This window comes from Solenopsis invicta, chromosome 7, assembly GCF_016802725.1.
Source record: "Solenopsis invicta isolate M01_SB chromosome 7, UNIL_Sinv_3.0, whole genome shotgun sequence".
Lineage (NCBI taxonomy): Eukaryota > Metazoa > Arthropoda > Insecta > Hymenoptera > Formicidae > Solenopsis > Solenopsis invicta.
The window spans coordinates 402,074-419,945 of NC_052670.1; the positions used below are offsets into that span (position 1 = coordinate 402,074).

General features: G+C 34.9%; 4 protein-coding genes across 6 annotated transcripts in view; 2 read left to right on the forward strand and 2 right to left on the reverse strand.

Annotated features, from left to right (window-relative positions):
* Positions 1-580: 580 nt before the first annotated feature.
* On the reverse strand, positions 581-6,854 carry LOC105193482 (glycine N-methyltransferase). Its single transcript, XM_011157934.3, has 5 exons — positions 5,910-6,854; positions 3,661-4,025; positions 2,099-2,234; positions 1,798-1,918; positions 581-1,567 (listed from the first exon to the last, which is right to left on the reverse strand). Exons 2-5 carry the CDS (start codon positions 3,992-3,994, stop codon positions 1,280-1,282), a joined length of 879 nt encoding a protein of 292 aa, XP_011156236.1. The 5' UTR covers positions 3,995-4,025; positions 5,910-6,854; the 3' UTR covers positions 581-1,279.
* A 964-nt stretch (positions 6,855-7,818) lies between these two features.
* Positions 7,819-9,717, reverse strand: LOC105193483 (zinc finger protein 706). Of its 3 annotated transcripts, none has more exons than XM_011157935.3 (3): positions 9,183-9,717; positions 8,320-8,464; positions 7,819-8,251 (listed from the first exon to the last, which is right to left on the reverse strand). In XM_011157935.3, the coding sequence occupies exons 2-3, from the start codon at positions 8,461-8,463 to the stop codon at positions 8,162-8,164; spliced, it is 234 nt and encodes a 77-aa protein (XP_011156237.1). In that variant the 5' UTR covers position 8,464; positions 9,183-9,717; the 3' UTR covers positions 7,819-8,161. The 3 variants fall into 3 exon arrangements, with proteins under 3 accessions (XP_011156237.1, XP_011156238.1, XP_011156239.1); XM_011157936.3 differs by lacking the exon at positions 9,183-9,717 and adding an exon at positions 8,834-9,155; XM_011157937.3 differs by lacking the exon at positions 9,183-9,717 and adding an exon at positions 8,797-9,152.
* Positions 9,718-10,421: 704 nt separating this feature from the next.
* LOC105196921 (acetyl-CoA acetyltransferase, mitochondrial) lies at positions 10,422-14,076 on the forward strand. Its single transcript, XM_026135658.2, has 8 exons — positions 10,422-10,766; positions 11,056-11,202; positions 11,291-11,405; positions 11,554-11,747; positions 12,329-12,619; positions 12,975-13,163; positions 13,252-13,409; positions 13,486-14,076. The coding sequence occupies exons 1-8, from the start codon at positions 10,740-10,742 to the stop codon at positions 13,604-13,606; spliced, it is 1,242 nt and encodes a 413-aa protein (XP_025991443.1). The 5' UTR covers positions 10,422-10,739; the 3' UTR covers positions 13,607-14,076.
* A 1,486-nt stretch (positions 14,077-15,562) lies between these two features.
* The window catches only part of LOC105193487, a 66,509-nt gene continuing 64,199 nt past the window's right edge, over positions 15,563-17,872 (forward strand). Inside the window, exon 1 of the mRNA XM_026135689.2 lies at positions 15,563-17,308. The gene's annotated coding sequence lies outside the window, so the exon portion shown is untranslated. The remainder of the gene's footprint in view (positions 17,309-17,872) is intronic.

A 17,872-nucleotide genomic window follows, 5' to 3' on the forward strand; every position in this document is an offset into this window, starting at 1 on the left:
GTTGGAACGATCATTGTGTGACGATTGATGATACGAACAGATGATACGTATCTCAGGTATTTTGATGTCGATTCCTGAGTGAAAAGTATGATGAGATCGGCATCGATAGTGACGCTGCGAGAGAACCGATTAATTTATTTGAGCGATTCAATGTTCTCATGAAAATTGTATCATTGCGTTTGCGATCAATTCACATATAGCATAATCGATTTGCGTTCAGCAAACATTTAGTCTTCCTATTGTCCCCGAATTCGCGTATTTATTCGAAGCGTCGACTGCGTGAAAAACACGATAGAAAAAAAAGACAACAAACGCGAAAACACAAAAATACGTCCAAAATATTATCCCGCAAATCGTCGTCAATGATCGCTCGAAGAATATTCTTGAGAAATCAAATTGTAGCATCGAACAAAGCCTGGTTAGAATACTCAATGAAAAAAAGCTGCTTTCAAACTTATAATAAAAACATTAAAACCTATACTTCCGCTGTATTTCACTTCAAAATGAATGTACAATATTTTTTAAAGATATATTATTCGTATCTGTTTGCTTCTTTTCTGATAAAAAATTGTTTGTCAGATAAATTATAAGTGCAAAATATATTTCTTAATATACATATACATTTTTATATTATGTTTCGCAACAATAGTCACTACATAATTCATTCCAGGGATGGCAAGTAACGAGTTGCACTAAATAACGCCGTTACTCGTTTTACGATCGTTACTTTTTTATAGTTTGGTAATAATGTTGAAATTTCTAAAATAATAATAGTAAGGCCAGGGTTGGTATAATCACTTTTGACAATTAGCTCGTTCATTGAAAAATACTAACTTGTATGTTAGCTTGTTACGTAACGAGCCAAAGTAACGCGTGACTTTTTGCGTTACTTTTCTTCGTTACGTAATGAGTTAACTAACGAGTTACTTTTTTCAATGAATATTGCACAATGACAACAAGTGGTTTGTTAAAAATGATTGTTTTCCAACTCTAGCGTTATTACCATAATAAAAAATTTTAACGTCGTTATTATAAAAAAATAAAAGTAGCAAAGAAGTAACGATTTGCCATCCCTGATTAATTCTAATTAGTTCTTACGTTAAATAAAAAATTTGCAAACACATATTTCGTTTTTTAGCGTAGACAAATTGATTCAATATATTTTACATTGATTGTCATTCTGGTGTTTATTCCGAAGAATTGACGACACAATTGATTTAAAAACTAATGTCACGTAATTACTTGGCTATTTATGTATGACTGTTTATGATGTACTATTTTAATATTGCTTCTCCAGTACGTGGATGTAAAAGCCGGGATCCTCGATATGATTGAGCGGTTTGAAGTCTCCGTAAATGGTGTGTTTCGCTCCGTGGCTAAATGCTTCGGTCAACATATCACGGAAAACTGTCAATCTGTGAGGATAATACGACAATCTGAATTCGCTGATATATTCAGGATTGTCTTTGTTGTTTTCATCCAGAGCGATCATGTAATCCATAGTAACAATTTTCGGTTTTCCGCCAACGTAGAGCACCGACGTCTTGATATCCGACGTATGCTCGCTCTGTGATACAAAAAGTTGACAATTTTTCTGAATAACGAAAAAGTGATGCGACAAGCTAGATAAATACAATAATTAGAAGAATTTTGTAAATTAAAACAAATCTATCTTGAAGTCTTTTAATCACTATATATATATATATATATATATATACATACACACACACACACACACACACCTCAAATACACTGATGATAATAAATAATTTACGTTTTTTCCACAATAATACTTACATTATAATATATGCATTTTGAAGGAGTTTGACCAGTTCGCATTATATAATCGTAATTTCTGTGATCGATGAGCAGTAAGCCTCCCGGTTTTACACAACGTTCAAAATTCGCCAAGGCTTGTCTATGGAACAATCAAATATTTAATGAGTAATCAAGATTCATAAAATTCATTGTATATTAATATTTATATCAAGTTTAATTTTAAAGATGGATCTCGTTAAGCACAGTTTGAGAACCAATGCTTCGAAGTTTAAAAATATAGATAATCTAATCTAATGATCTATATGTTGAATTTTAATACCTCTGCTCTCTCTGATCATCGTAAGAATCAGGCATGTGGGCAAAGCTGTTTCCCAAACATATAACAGCATCGAAACCTTCTCCAATAAGGTGGCTAATATCGCTGGGTAAAGTTAACCAATTTGCTTCTTCGATCACTGTTACAATCCAAAAGATCAAAATGATAATGATGATGCAAAGTTATCTTTTTCGACTTGTAGAAAACTTTCTTTTAAATCAGATAGCGACAGTAAAATCTTTGTTTTTTTTTCCAACTTTTCTTTAGGCCGACTTTATTGTATAAATATAATTTCTCAATATTCTAAAAATAATTTTACAAAAATTTGATAATTATTATTAATACAACTTTTAATATAATTATATTCTTCAATTTCATTGGCATATAGCGATTAGAACCACGAGGTCGAAGGCGAGGAAGTAGAAAACAAAAAGTGACGAATGACCTTTGCTGATAAACGTAAAGATCCTTTCTGTACTTCTATTACTGATATAGCAATCCGTCATAACGATAAGCAATCTGGTGACTGTTTTCGAACGATATAAAATTGCCGTGCTTTAAACTACTTTATCTGGTTTGGATTTCACAATGAGCATGTAAATATATGTATAGGGTGTCTATATGAAAAATTGGCTGCAACGTGTTAATGAAGTTCGAATAGGTGAAAAAAGTTGGCGTAAACTTGTGTCTGAAAATGCTTTATTGAAAAGTTATAAATGTTCAGAAAGATTTTCATCAATTGTTATAATAATTATAATAAACGTTTGAAAATTTTTTCTTTTGCAAGAATGCAGGCTTCTATACGTCGAACTTGACTATCGAACTCCTTTAAATTTTCCTGCAACATTTATTATAATTATTATAACAATTAATAAAAATCTTTGAACGTTTATAACTTTTGAGACAGAAGTTTATATGACCTTTTTTTACCAACTCGACCATATTAATGTATTGTATAAGTTTGATCTTTTCAGATACCAGATAAAGTTCGTAACGTTTTTTAAATTCAATGAAATTCAAAGGCACTGTTTAGATATTTGTATTATACATATTTATGTGTATAAATATATATCTTTGCGATGACTCGTGTCGCATGACTTGGATTATTTTTAATCAGCGTTATTAGACAACATTATTAGTTAACAATAACAAGTTTTATCGATGCAAATATCACGAATGCATTCAATATAATGTTAAATATATGATCTTGCATTATCGCATTGAATTAAGTCCGGAGTTAGATAATTTTGTTTTAAATTAAAAGTTAATTTTGAAAAGCTTTACTTAATTATTTAACTTCTAGCTTCTTAATTAGTTACTACGCAATCCTACTTAAATCCTACTTTTTAATGCATAACATCATGATATTTCTCAATTGGAATGAAAACAAACTTTTGCGTCAAGCTGTTATCTCAAGTTTCTATGCAACTAATTTTCATAAAATGAGTAACTAGATTAGCTCGTCTTCCTCTTCACATTTCAAATATCTTCCGTTTTGTACTTGTTTGGGTTCAATGAGAAATCCGATCTTATTAAAATATTAAATTTTAATATTTTACGCTCACCCCAATTATCGAAGGCAGGCTCCTTTCTACGCTCCCATCTGGATTTTAGTGCATATTTGAGCATTTTGTCAGACGCATCGACGCTGACGACTTGGAAACCCTCTTCCAGCAGCATTACGGAATCGATGCCGGTACCACAGGCGACATCCAATATTCGATGACATCCTTTTTGCCGCAATAGGCCCACTAAGAAATCCCGATAGTTTTGTGTACGTTGTTTTGTATCACCGATAAATATCTCCCAGACTTTTGCCGCTTTACCATCCGCATACTGATCCTTGACACCTTCGGCTGGTGTACCGAGAGAACGGGTACGAAATACGGAATCCACCATCGCGACGGAATAAGACCTTATTACGACAGAACTACGGAACCAACGCGTATTTTAATAATTAAGTATTCAAGCTTATTAGCTTATTAAAAGGGAATTACTCTCAATCACTTTTGTCTTTGCTGATTCAATCATCAGCGTGTCGAATACATAAATGTAAGTAAAGCATACTTGTCAGTCTTCCTTATTATCTATTCTCTTGCATCGCGAAAAACACATTATGCAAATATTGCATAATAATGATTTGACGAAAATTTCGTAATAATTGCGTTAAGATGATCCAGTATAACGCAACAGTCGGAATATAATTTTTCAATATTACTTGTTAAAAGTAGAAATTAAATGAATTTAAGGTATAAATTAAAGTGTAAATATATTTTACGTTTATCTTAAAAGCTGTTTGATTCTTTGTTTAAAATGTTATCATGTTGAAAGTGTAATATTTCATGTTGCAATATTTCTATATTTTAATTTAGGAATAATTGTATTTTTCTAAGCACATGTATAAATTAATGACAATATATTTTGAAATGTTTCATACTAATACAGCTAAAATATTTTTTTCAATTATTAAACAATTTCTTGTCTAATTTTATTTTACAAAAAGCTACTAAAATAATTCGCCATGTCGTTTGTATTTTGCCGAAATACTATTTCATTTATTTTGAAATTGCACACATAGTTATCAATACTTCATAAAGAGTCAGTACTTGTACACATTTTTCCTAATATATTTGTAAATATGTCTACACAATTGCGGATTATAATTTTATGCAAGATTTCGTCACGTAATTTAATAAATATTGTCCTATCTGGGCTACATTTGCTACTCGGCCATGTAGATTTAATCGCGAGTATCACTATCGTGCCTTCAATTTCAATTGTTCTACTTTTCGTTATCTCATGCTAATTATTTTTTATTACGACTATTTTTTTTAATCAAGATTAATTACGCATTCCAGCACGAGTTTCTATCCGCAAGATCGATCAGATGTCTTCATCATATCGCTCTGCATAAATTATAATTATCTTACGTAAATGTAGCTAAGAGCTACATAAGCTTTTGACATAAGTCAAGCGTGCATCAGGCTTACACAGAAGACAAATGAGAGAAGGATGACCTCTCCCTGCACGTTATAATGCCACATGTCTATTGGTAGTAATTCCATCATCTCCTAGTATTTTCTATTTGCTCCCGAGAACCCCGGTGTACTCTGATTAAAAGCGCGGGTGACGATCTCGATGAAAGATTAAAGGCGAAAGCAATCACGTAATTAAACATGTTAACGATGTAATTCCGTGTCACTGAAATTCAAGCAGTGACAACGGTGAAAGAAATACCTCTGTATTCATTGTGACAACCGATATTAATATACGATAATGATTTTCGATAATAATTACGACGTAATAACGCTCCGTTATTAACTATCCTGTATCCATTTGATAATAGATAACAATTTATGAAATTATCAAATTAATTGCAATAAATATATGTCACAATTATTAATTTCTTTGACTGATGAATCGTAAGACTAATTTGACCTTTAGCGCAATAGTCATTCGAGTCTGAGCAAAGTGCGTATTATAAAAATATCATGAAGGTGTGAAAGAAGAAGCTTCTATTCTTCTGCTATTTATTTGATGTTTTTCTCTTTTCTTTACCTTTCACTAATTCGCACGTTAAACTTTGATTCGCAATTACAAAGTAAAGATATATGTACATTTTTACAGAATTCACAGTGATCTCTTTTTAACTTATTTTTTTAACACACAACTTGGAAAAATCTGAATTAAGTGCTGAAAATTAGATTACATCGTAACTTTTCAATTATTCTTCTTAAAAAAAGAATGAATAAAGCCGCTGTTTTGCACTTTTGAGAACTTGTTATTTCTTCCTTTCTTATACGAGATATCGTACCTTCAAGTCGATGACGAATATGATGACGAAATTGTGCGATTCTCGTTCAACGTTGAATATCAATATGAAAACCCCGCGCTAAATGTGAATGAAAACTGCCGCAGTGATATGGCAATCATCGCATTTATATACACTGTGATAAATAAGAGTCGCTGTGTGTGATAGCGTACGCGGATATGCAGACTCATACATGGCCGTGCTAATGACTGTATCATTGGATTACTTCTCAATGTGATGTAATAATTTCCACATGACGCTGACAATTTGGTTTAGTAACGTTTGATAAAAGTGGGCGGCTCCAACTCACATCACGACATCATCCGACAACGGAAAAAATTTTCTTACAGTCCCGATTATCGAAATTGCGATCGCAAGTCGCCAATTATATTCGAACATTTAGCAAGTGCCTTTACTTTATGTTCGATTGTCAATTAAATGTCGCTCACGCTAGTGATTCGAGATTCTCTCTTCACAATCAGAACATACTTGTAACGCTCCTATTCTTGTGTACTATCTTTTATACACAATAAATTTTTATTGCAAAAACGCATATATGTACATATGTAGCCAATGCTTGATTAGTTGAATAATTTTCTTTTTTTCATAGTATACTCGCTATACAACCGGCATTTCAATACGTTCTATTTTATTTCTCGTATTAATCAATTTCAATTAGTTAAATCTTTCTATATTAACAAATTTTTTTGTGCTTCCAAGTCCAAGTTTGAATAAACAGAAGACAGCCGTTGAAAATTCGGACCTTCTGATGTGTCGGTTACTTCGCTACAACATCGCAATAATCAACAAATTTCTATCATAAAGTTGTACAAATATTAATGTCGCAAAATGGTCGCAAATATCATATTTTTTATATATCTAAGAGATACGCTGCAACACATAGTTTATTACGTTAGATTACGTCACTATTAATAGATGACAACAAAAAGGCATTCTATAGATATGATGCAAGTGATGACTTGCACGTCAATGATCTATAGAGAATAAATAAAACTGCGAAAGATAATCATGATTGAAGCGAACATGTATTCTTACAATATTTGCTTGTACTCTCAATATGTAATATTTCAATAATTTTAAATTAAAATAGATGTTGGATCACGTTCATATGTTAAGTAGCAGTGTTCTGAAATATGTTAATAATATTACATTCCAAGAATAATGGATTCTTTATTAAAATCAACAGAATACTCTTACATTTGTTATAATTACATAAATACATAACAATATAGGGTGAATCAATTATTCTTAGTTTATTACGGTATTTTAAGTACTAGATATTTTACAAGCATAAAAAATGCATTATCATTAATTCTTTTTGTAACAACAGAAAGAATTATGTGTGTATTTGTGGAAAGCTTAGTACAATGCAATGACAAGTTCTGTCGTAAAAACAGAAATAAAAATGTTTACCTCTATAAATATGAACGACAAGGCTAGGTAATATCTTCATTTTAGCTGTAATTAATCTTATAGAGCACGCAATATGCTCAATTATAAATTGGCAGTCATATAGTTAAAGATCGTTATGTATCATTCAACCTCTTATAATTTAAACTGTTTTTAATAACTTATATCTCAAAATGTTTAACTATTAAGTTAAATGCAACAAAGTTAACGATAGAAAATATTTTTTCTCATAAAAGAGAAATTTACGATATGAAATTAACATTTATACGTGGGAACATTTTAATGTAACGTTATTGTTCAAATAGAAATACTTTTAAACAATAAATATAAAAAACTTGAATAGAGATGTTTCTTTTAATGTATGATTTCAAAAAATTCTATTTAGTCATTTATATTACTCTTATATATCTTTCCTTGAAACAGAAATAGGAAATCGTGCTCTGTGGTACTGTATTTTTCCTTTTAGCGAAACTTTTCAGAATTTTGCCATTAAATTTATGAACTTTATTTAGAAATATACACAGAATCTCTCCAGATGTAACGCTTATGTAAAAAGTATTGATTAAATGACGTATGTGAAAAATGTCAGCGTTTACAAATCAAGATTTTCCATAAGTAAATCATCGATTATGCTTATTAACATTCTGAGTCGTGCACAACAAGTCTGTCGAGTGCAATAGATTAGTTAAAACACTAACAAGATTTAATTCATTTTCTGAAACTATGCAATGATCGGATGAATGTTGAACTATATCACTTTGTCAGTTGCAGCAAATTTTTCATGCGCTCTCACCCAATCCCCCACTTTACAACAGTTCATACTCTCATATATTCTTCAAATCATCTGGCAGGTCGTTTTTAGGATGTTTATTTTCAAAATGTTGCTTATAAGTCTTTGGATCTGGCATTTGGGCCTGAAAATAAAATAAATATGTCAAATCTATATCGATGAGCTTCCAAAGATGTACAGGTAGATTCTGACCTTGCATACACTACACACGTGCACAAGCGCTTTCTGTGCTGCCTTTTTTTGATCATTAGCACTGTGTCCTTGCTGTTTCTTTAATTTTGCGCTCTTTTCCGCCGCCTTGGCTTGAGACTGTATCTTCTGTTGTCCGCGAGCCATTCTAAAATCAAAGAGAATCCAGAGATAAGTGGAAATGTAATATCAGGCCTGTTATTTCTAGTTGCAAACTCACACGATTCATCTTTGCTCCTTTTCTTTTCTCTATTCCATTGAAGAGAAAAAGAGAAAAGATGACTTGTGCAAAAAGTTGAACTAAAAACAATAAACTTGGTGACAATAACAGCAAAGCATCTTTTTCACAGAGTAAAACATTAAAACATCAAGTGATATTGAATTTAAAATATTAACCATACGTATCTAACTAATCATATCCTTTAACGGTTATCATCAATCCTCTGTCAATACGACGCTTTCTCTTTCTCTGTCTCTCACCTTTCGAAACGGAATACAAAACCATATTGTACTCTACCTAGTTGACGAAACGACCGAGTGATCGAATATTCGCGGAATTTACGTTTGCCGAGATCGTTCACGTGCCTCTTCACCGCGACAATCGCCTCTACGGCTCGGAGTAAAGTGTGTGTGTGAGGTCACTTTCGACAGGTAGAAAAAAAGTGCAGGGTAAACTTTCTAGCTAGGACGACAGAGAGGATGAGAGAGAAAGACTACGAGAGAGCTCGGAGTTTGTGTGTCATCTGGAAGCTGTGTTCTCTCGCAAAATTTCTCTCTCGTCTCTTTTTCGTCGCACATCGGTCACGTATCCATCTCGTTTCAAGTGTAGATGGTGTAGAGTAGCGCAGCTGAACTTGACGTCTTACCTAGCCGCTTCGGCGACTCTGATATCTCGAAAACGGCCGAAACGATTCTTCCGCGACGATGGAGGCGCGGGCAATGCTCACCAATTCTTCAGGCGCGGTGAGAGGGACGAAGAAATTGAAGAGAAATCCTTCCTCTGGGGGGGAAAAGCCAAGGCGAGCGGCGAGCGGAGCGCTCTGGAGCTCGCGTCTCGCGTGAGTCGCGTGCAGGAGGAATAGCGGCCGTCAAACGGTTCCGCGTGTAGCGCGAGTGCCGTCAAGTGCCGCCGTGGCCCGTGGCAGCTAGCAGCTATTCGCGCGTACTGCAGCGTACTGCCAGGTGCCAACCCATGCGATGGCACGTCTCCTCACCTACGGATGATTCGGCTACGAGTTTCCGACTATATTTCCTCCTAAGCTCGTCAAGCCGTTCCGAGTCGTTACGCGACAACACGAATTTTCTTTTTCGACGATATACATTTAAGTTTTTATTGTTCGAATATCAGATTTGGAGCGCGTTTCGCGGCATGTGTTTATTCGTCCAGGACTGCGTTCCAAAACCATACTACAGCAACTAAAAAGCTGTAGCCTGCGTTCAGCAGAAAAAGCAGCTTTGCAACTGTTGTAAAATTCTTTAATATGATTGGCTTATGCATGTAGATCCGACAAGAACCGAGGGCAAGAACCAATCGCATCCAAGAATTTTACAACAGTTGCAAAGCTGCTTTGCTGAACGCAGCCGAATCATGTCGAGACCGAACAAAACGTTTCCAAACAAGATCGTCTTGGACAAGTCTTGACTTGAGATTTTACTCAAGCAATTTGCTTAATTCATGACTATGAATCTAGAGAGAGCAACTTAAGACGATCTTGAAAATAAGTCACGACTATGAATGTAAGGGCTTCTGTATCCTTTCTTATTTTTTTTTCGTTGAAAAGAAAAATAAAAAAAAACTGTGTAAGAAATTCAACTAAATAGGGGATCAATTTTATAGGTTTGTTCGCGTCGCATGTTCCAAGAGCACTTGAATCACTTGGATCACTTTTATCACCAATAACAGCATTAGTTCTAATGCTGTGATTGGTGATAAAAGTGATCCAAGTGCTCTTGGAGCATGCGACGCGAACAAACCTTCTATTATTCTTCTTGGAGAAAATTACAAGTAAATTTACTAGAATATTTGTAATTTCATTGATCAAAAGCTAGTGAATTTGCTCACTTTTGTAATTTTCACTCAACTTATGTGATATAGAATCGACTCCCAGAACAGACTTAATGGAATGGAAAATTCAATCACAAAGAACACACAGGAATATTTAACCGCAATACGAAAACAAATTAAAATGATATTTATTAACCTTGAGAAGCGAAAAATAGAGCAATGAAGATTTATATGCGTATCTTTTAGAAAACTGTATGAGTGAGGTGCGTCACAAGTTTATACATATGCAGAGAGGGCAAAGGTGAATACACATAACCAAGAGACACCATTTTGCACTGAAAGAACTGAGTGAACAGCTGCATTAAGATATTTCTCTGCACATTAAGATATTTCTCTTTTAATAAAGATATTGTTTATTATGGCGACTATAACGAAATTAGCTAAAGTAAGTTACAAAAAATTAATTAAGTTCTTTTTAATATACATTTAATCTTTTTTAAAAAATGTTTTAAAATATATTTTTCTACTTTGTACATGTAGTTTACTTTGCATTATGATAACATATCAGATAAAGTAATTTCTTAATTATTAATAAAATATGAGTTATATTTTTAATACATACTTTTTAGAATTTTTAAAAAATGATTTTTAAAAAATTTAGCTTTTTAAGTTTGATTAAAATCATGTAGATAATATCTTAAAAGGTAACTGTTTTTCTTTTTTTTTTTTTTCAGATGAATTTTATGAGTAAACGCTTTTATAGTTCCAAAGTCAAATTAAATGACGTCGTAATTGTCAGTGCTGTGCGCACTCCAATGGGTTCCTTTCTTGGATCCCTCTCAAGTATGTCAGCTACTAAACTTGGTGCGATAGCTGTACAAGTAAGGTTTTGACATATAGACACTTATATTAACATTTATAATTAGCCTATGAATTATAAACATTTCTGACTATATTATTTTTTTTTAGGCAGCTATTGAAAGAGCTGGTATTGCCAAAGAACAAGTTAAAGAAGTGTTTATGGGCAATGTCTGTCAAGGTTTTTTGGGTCAAGCACCAGCAAGGCAGGCTGCATTATTCGCAGGTTTAAAAATTTTTTTTTGTTGAGAACCATGTTTCAATGAAAGAAAAGATATTTTGATTGAAAAGCTTTATTAAATTATAATGTCAAAAGAGTATGTATTAAAGATTATTATAGATATTGTTAATTAGATTAATATATTTATTATTAGGTCTTCCAAAGTCAACAATTTGTACAACTGTAAACAAAGTTTGTGCAAGTGGTATGAAAAGTGTGATGTTGGCTTCTCAATCTCTACAATGTGGCCATCAAGAGATTGTTTTAGCTGGTGGTATGGAATCTATGTCCAATGTGCCATATTATTTATCACGCGGTGAAACATCATATGGTGGAGTAAAACTTGAGGTTGAGTTTATTTTCAAACGTTCAACGCCAAGTATATAAAAGAAACTTGACGGCCCGTGCTTGCTTACTCTTATTAGTTTATATAGAACCAAATTTATTTACCAAGAAAGGACTTGATTTATAATAGATTTAATCACATATATTCATTTATATTTTTAATGGCTAAAACTTATTTTTAATAACTAAAATCTATCAGTTTTCATCATACTATTTTTATACATACAATATTTTCATTCTTTTATTAACTTATCTAATAACTTATCTAATTTTTTATCTTTATTAACTTATATTATTAGATAATATTAAACTTATCTAACTTAGTTTTTAGTGTCTAAACTTCTAAATTATATTATATTTATTATTTTACGTTATTACAATATTATTTAGTTGTAAGTTTACTGCTATATTAATCTATACCGTAATCTCTTTTAAGTATCTGACTCCCTCTTTCTTTCAATTTTATCTTTTTACACTTATTAGTTTATTACTTCTTAATGCGTGTGCGTGTGTGTAGACTTTTGTAGAACAAAAGTATCTATATATTTATATTTACAGCGATTAACATACACATACTTTAACAGGATGGTATTGTGTTTGATGGATTGACTGATGTTTATAATAAATGTCACATGGGTAACTGTGCCGAAAATACTGCTAAAAAACTCAATATCACTCGCCAACAACAAGATGAATATGCTATCAGCAGTTACAAACGCAGTGCAGCAGCTTATGATAAAAATGTATTTAAAGATGAACTCGTACCTGTCAATGTACCTCAAAAAAAAGGCAAACCAGATGTTATTTTCACTGCGGATGAAGAATATAAAAGAGTCAACTTTGAGAAGTTTGGCAAATTAAACACAGTTTTCCAAGTAAAGTAATGCTTTGATTTATTCATATTTATAAATTTTTGTCTAACATATACTGTATACATAGTATATGGCAACAGGTGGGAGAAAATTTACAAGTGATTCTAAGTAATAAAATGAAAATCAAAATTAACCAAATTGCAATTAAGGCTTCCGTTTTATAAATATTTAAATATTCACATAAAAAATGTCTAAAGTCTAAAGCACACGAACATGATTAAAAACAAAATCTCAATTAGAATTTTGTTATTCTTGATTCGTGTGTTTATCATCTCAAATTGCTTCTCAAAATTTCTCCCATCTATTACTAAACACCTGTATAGTTTCTGTATACATATTTTTATTTGTATATATACAGAAAGAGAATGGTACGGTGACAGCTGGAAATGCGTCCACTCTAAATGATGGTGCTGCTGCTTTAATCTTAATGACCAGTGACGCTGCTCGAAAACTGAATTTAAAGCCTCTGGCTAGAGTTGTCGCTTTTCAGGACGCGGCAACTGATCCTATCGATTTTCCGATCGCCCCGGCTTTTGCTGTTTCACCGGTAAGTTGTTTATTGATATATGATCGATTGGAGACTTTTTGAAGATTTTTAGTAACAATACTATAAATTTTTATTTATACACTTTTAGTTGCTTCAAAATGCTGGAGTTAATAAAAACGATATAGCTCTGTGGGAGATTAATGAAGCATTCAGCGTGGTAGTTGTAGCAAATCAAAAATTACTCGACATCGATCCCGCCAAAGTAAACGTTCATGGTGGTGCCGTTTCGCTTGGACATCCCATAGGGTAGGTTATTTTAATATACATATATATTTCATTGTTTTACTTTAAACACATTATGAAATTGATACAAATCTTACAGCATGTCAGGAGCACGTATCGTAGCACACTTAGTGCACGCTCTCAAAGCTGGAGAAAAAGGCGTTGCATCGATTTGCAACGGAGGCGGCGGTGCGTCATCAATCTTGATTGAGAAATTGTAAGTTCGCAAATCATTACAATTGCCATTTCAGTTTGCACAAACTGGACGATCTAACTACTATCATCAATGATATAAATCGTGTATAAAATAGCAATTATTTTTCTATTACAAAATTGTATAGTGTTAAAAAAACAATATTATAGATAAAAAGCTTCATAGCTTTTTTTTATTTAAGTAAGATTATTGTATAATAATAGCGTTTTACATTTTTCTATGATATATATGTAATGTATGTTATATAAAATGACTTTCAATTAACATATGAAAGTACACATTTTAATGAAGAAAATATATCTTTTACTGTATACTTTTACTATACATTTTATTACTGCTCAAAGTATATATCTCGTCCAAGGTAGTAAGCTGACGTAAAACGATATTTTGACATCACAATGACCTAATTTGTTACCTGAGGTCGCGCTATATTGTTGTGATAATATAATACAGAAATAAATCTTTTTTCAATCAGCAGTTTGATAAGTTTGACTGATTTTTACCTTGAATTGTAATGTGTAAAGAGATCTCTCAAAAGTGGAAGCATTGTATGATTTTTAGGTGTCACCCGATATCTTCCCCACCAAAATTAACATTATACACAAAAAGCCCGTGTCCACTTTGCGACATTTTAAAAAACGAGCTGCGTTTACGTTTTGCCGGTCAATATCAATTGGAAGAAATCGACATCACTGCACAAGAAAACGAACGGTATTTCAAATTGTATAAATATGATATACCAGTCCTCTTTTTAGAAGGTCAGTATCTGTGCAAACATCGGTTAGACGCCAACTTGTTAGAAAGGAGACTTAATGAATTGGTTTCAAGGAAAGATAAATGTACACATTAACAAGACGCTAACGTTCGTCTAACGTTCGTATCATTGTCATAAACGTTCAAATTTATTAATTGTACACACGTATATGTGTATGTGTATCAATTTTATTATATTGTATATATGTATAAAAATTACGTGTTTTTTTTATAGAATACATAATTTTGAAGACATTTGAAATAAGAATTATATTCATAGTAAAGGTTCATGTCTATGGTTGCACCTGAGCTGATAGGTCAGGTGATTGTTCGCAAAGGACATCACTGGACCCGAGATTCGACCAATCTCGATGCTTCCACGTCCGCCTTCGCATCCGTTCTCTCTCTCTCTCTCTCTCCCCCCCTCCTCTCTGTTCAACGCAACGTTTTGTCTTCTTTATCTTCCTTTTGCAACCAGAAGGCAACACGATTCTGTTGACGATTATTATATTATTATTCCAAATAAATAAGTAATGGGATATTAATTATTTGACAAGTCCTGATGTTTCAAAATTGTATCAAATCGAGCGATGTTCCTGAATATTTAAATGCAATATTGAAAAATCGATGTAATCTTGATAAATTTGAATTCTAATGAATGTATATGTAAAACTATACTAATTGTTGCAATGATAGAATTGTAATGGTGAAAGATACATTTTTTTCCATACATGAAAGAAAGTACAAGAATGATTTAAATTTCTACGGAAGTAACACTCCCCCTCTCGCTTTTTCTCTTTTTCTCTCGTTGATCTTTTCAATCACTCACATGTATCAATTAAATTCTATTTTCCGGCAGATTGATGCTCGTATTATAATACATTGTATCATAATGCATTTTTAAATATCGATTGATATCTAGCAATAAGCGTCACGAGGGTCAACGATATTGCCGGAGCAATCTCGGATCTGTCTCGATGTTTGCGTTCGTTCGCCTTACCTGTTTCTTTCGTTCCAACCCTCTCTCCCTCATTCCCTCGTTTCTCCTTCACCGTGTCACTCACACACACACACACACACACACACACACACTCTCTCTCTCTCTCTTTTTCTCACGCGATAAACCAGACTCGTTCTTTCTTTCTCTCTCTCTATGTCTCCCCTTCCGCCGCGGCGCGCGTGCGTGCGTGTGGGTGCGTGCAGCTCGCCGACGGCGGTTGAATTGGTGAACGGACGTACGCGGACTCGCAGTCCGTTGCTCGCGCTCGCGCGTCGGCAGCTCCGTTCTTCATCAGTGCGTACGTGCCTTACGCAGGCACCGTGAAGCACTCGTTTTAAAATCTATAGAGCGGTTACGTGTGGCACGCGCTCCTTGCGACAGCGGGAAAAGGGGGGAAAAAAGAGTAGAAAGATTGACGGATAAGAAGGGAGGAAGAAAAAGAAAGAAAAAGAGAACGAAGCAAGGGGAGGAAAACTTGATGGGCAAAGAGAGAGAGAGAGAGAGAGGAGGAAACGAGTCGATAAAGAAGGAGAATAAACAAGTGTGCGAGAGAAAGAGTACGGAGCAGAGAAGAAGAACGAAAGGGGAGAGAGGCCAGCGCAATCGTTCTTTCGAAGCGAATCGCGAAACGTCGGCGAGTATTCCTCGCGAGTGCATCGCGTTTCAGAATTTCGCGTCCCGCGTGTGTGCAGATCTCGTGAATAAACAAGAAAGATAGAGAGAGAGAGAGAAACGAAGAATAAAAAGAGGACTGTCGAGCTCGATCACATCACAAACTTTATCTGAGGGGCTGAGGAATCTTTCTTTCCGGCGAAGCCCCTCGGTATTTCCAAGCATCAACCAGTATCGTGAATCTGGAGTGAAGTAATTTAGAAAAATATCGATTTCGTTATCGATTAGCGTCCATCGTCGCGACTTCGAATCGGGACGAGAAACACAATAAATTCGTCGCGTCCGTGTGGCACCGGCCGTCGCCGCTGCTGCCGGTCACCCCACCGGAGCGTGAGTCACGCTCGCTCGACGACCCGGTTTTGTTATCGAGGTGAACGTGGCGAATGCGAACGAGAAAGGTCTCTCCATCGCGCCGCGCCGTGCCGCGCCGCGCCGTGCCGCGCCGTGCCGCGCCGCTCCGGTATCGACGATCGAGCGCGCGAGAGTCGATCGATCGCGTCTCTTGGTCTCCTCCGCGAGAAAGATCGCAAAGTTAGCCGCGAGTCTAGTGTCGCGATTCTCTGCGAGAATGCGAGAATGCGAGAGTGCGAGAAACGGAGCAGCGTTGTAACATTTTTTTGCTCGAGTGGTGAGCGCAGTTATGCTGGCCAGCGCAGACACTTTTGAGGAATTTTAAACGACAAGTGCGAGCCGAGAGGAAGAAAGGGAAAAGACCGAAGGATATTCGAGAGAAGAATCTCTTTGGCTCTCTCGACAAGAGAGCCGGTTTGCGTGGACAGAATCTTTCGTGGGAGAGAGAGAGAGAGAGAGAGAGAGAAGCATCAAGTCCCCGCAGGACGAGGAAAGAAGAACGGGTGGAGGAAGGCGCGAGAGCCCCCTCTGGATACAAGGGAGTCAAGGGACATTCTCGCCATTCTCGCTAAGCGAGGCGAGAATGGAAGAGAAAACCGTAAGCGTCCACTGTTTCGTTAGACTCAATTTTTTTACGCTTCTCGACAAGGTCATGCGCGCGAGTGGAATGACCGTGATTTAAACCCGCGTAAATTATCGCGGCCGCGTGCGTACGTGCACGCGCACGCGCACGCGCGCGCTTTCGCGCCCGGTTGTCCGACAGTCCGAGCCCCGAGAGTGAGAGCAGGTAGACGCAGGTAGCGACGAAGAAGAATCCGTTCGTTATCTTTTCTTCTCCCGACAAATGCCGGCTGTGCCCTGCGGTCCGCCTTGGTACGACTTACTCGCCACGCGGACCTCTCCCGCTTGTGCTCCGACGCGAGTGATACGAAGGTATGTACGAAGTTATATATTATAAATAGATATTCGAGTGTGCACAATGTACGCGAATGCAACGTGCGAGTGACTCTCTGCAGTCGACTCTTGCACGAGAGTCGACTTCTTCACCAACAGTTTAGATTTCTTTTCTTTTCTTTTCTTTTCTTTTCTTTTCTTCCTACACAAAGAAACACCTGCTTTGGATTATTTTCAAATGAAATATATATAAACAACATTGCAACGGTAGAGTGATGCCTGGTGAACATTTTTCTCTCAACTTTTTATGTAATTTTGCAGAATTTCTCTACAATTTTAGAACTTTCTCATATTTTTTATACGTATTGGAACACTTTTCAGAAATACTCGGTAAGTCTACATCTTTTCTCAGAATTTTTCATACATGTTAATTATAAAATATTCTATCATTTCTGACGATATTAAATTTTAACAAATATTTCTTCGAATAGTATTATTGAATTATTATATTTAAGGTTAGATATTTCAAAACGTCCTTTCCGATGAAAACTATAATACTCGAAATACATAGTACACATACTGTATTATATTGATTGTGAGTAA

Excerpts from the sequence above, each read along its gene's own strand:
- LOC105193483 (XM_011157935.3), bottom strand. The coding sequence starts at position 8,463 with ATGGCTCGCGGACAACAGAAGATACAGTCTCAAGCCAAGGCGGCGGAA. Across the intron at positions 8,252-8,319 it reads ACGTGTGTAGTGTATGCAAG|GCCCAAATGCCAGATCCAAA; the intron begins GTCAGAATCTAC and ends TTTTATTTTCAG.
- LOC105196921 (XM_026135658.2), top strand. The coding sequence starts at position 10,740 with ATGGCGACTATAACGAAATTAGCTAAA. Across the intron at positions 11,406-11,553 it reads GCAGGCTGCATTATTCGCAG|GTCTTCCAAAGTCAACAATT; the intron begins GTTTAAAAATTT and ends ATTTATTATTAG. Across the intron at positions 12,620-12,974 it reads AATTAAACACAGTTTTCCAA|AAAGAGAATGGTACGGTGAC; the intron begins GTAAAGTAATGC and ends GTATATATACAG.
- LOC105193482 (XM_011157934.3), bottom strand. The coding sequence starts at position 3,994 with ATGGTGGATTCCGTATTTCGTACCCGTTCTCTCGGTACACCAGCCGAA. Across the intron at positions 1,919-2,098 it reads GATGATCAGAGAGAGCAGAG|ACAAGCCTTGGCGAATTTTG; the intron begins GTATTAAAATTC and ends ATTGTTCCATAG. Across the intron at positions 1,568-1,797 it reads CAAAATGCATATATTATAAT|AGCGAGCATACGTCGGATAT; the intron begins GTAAGTATTATT and ends TTTGTATCACAG.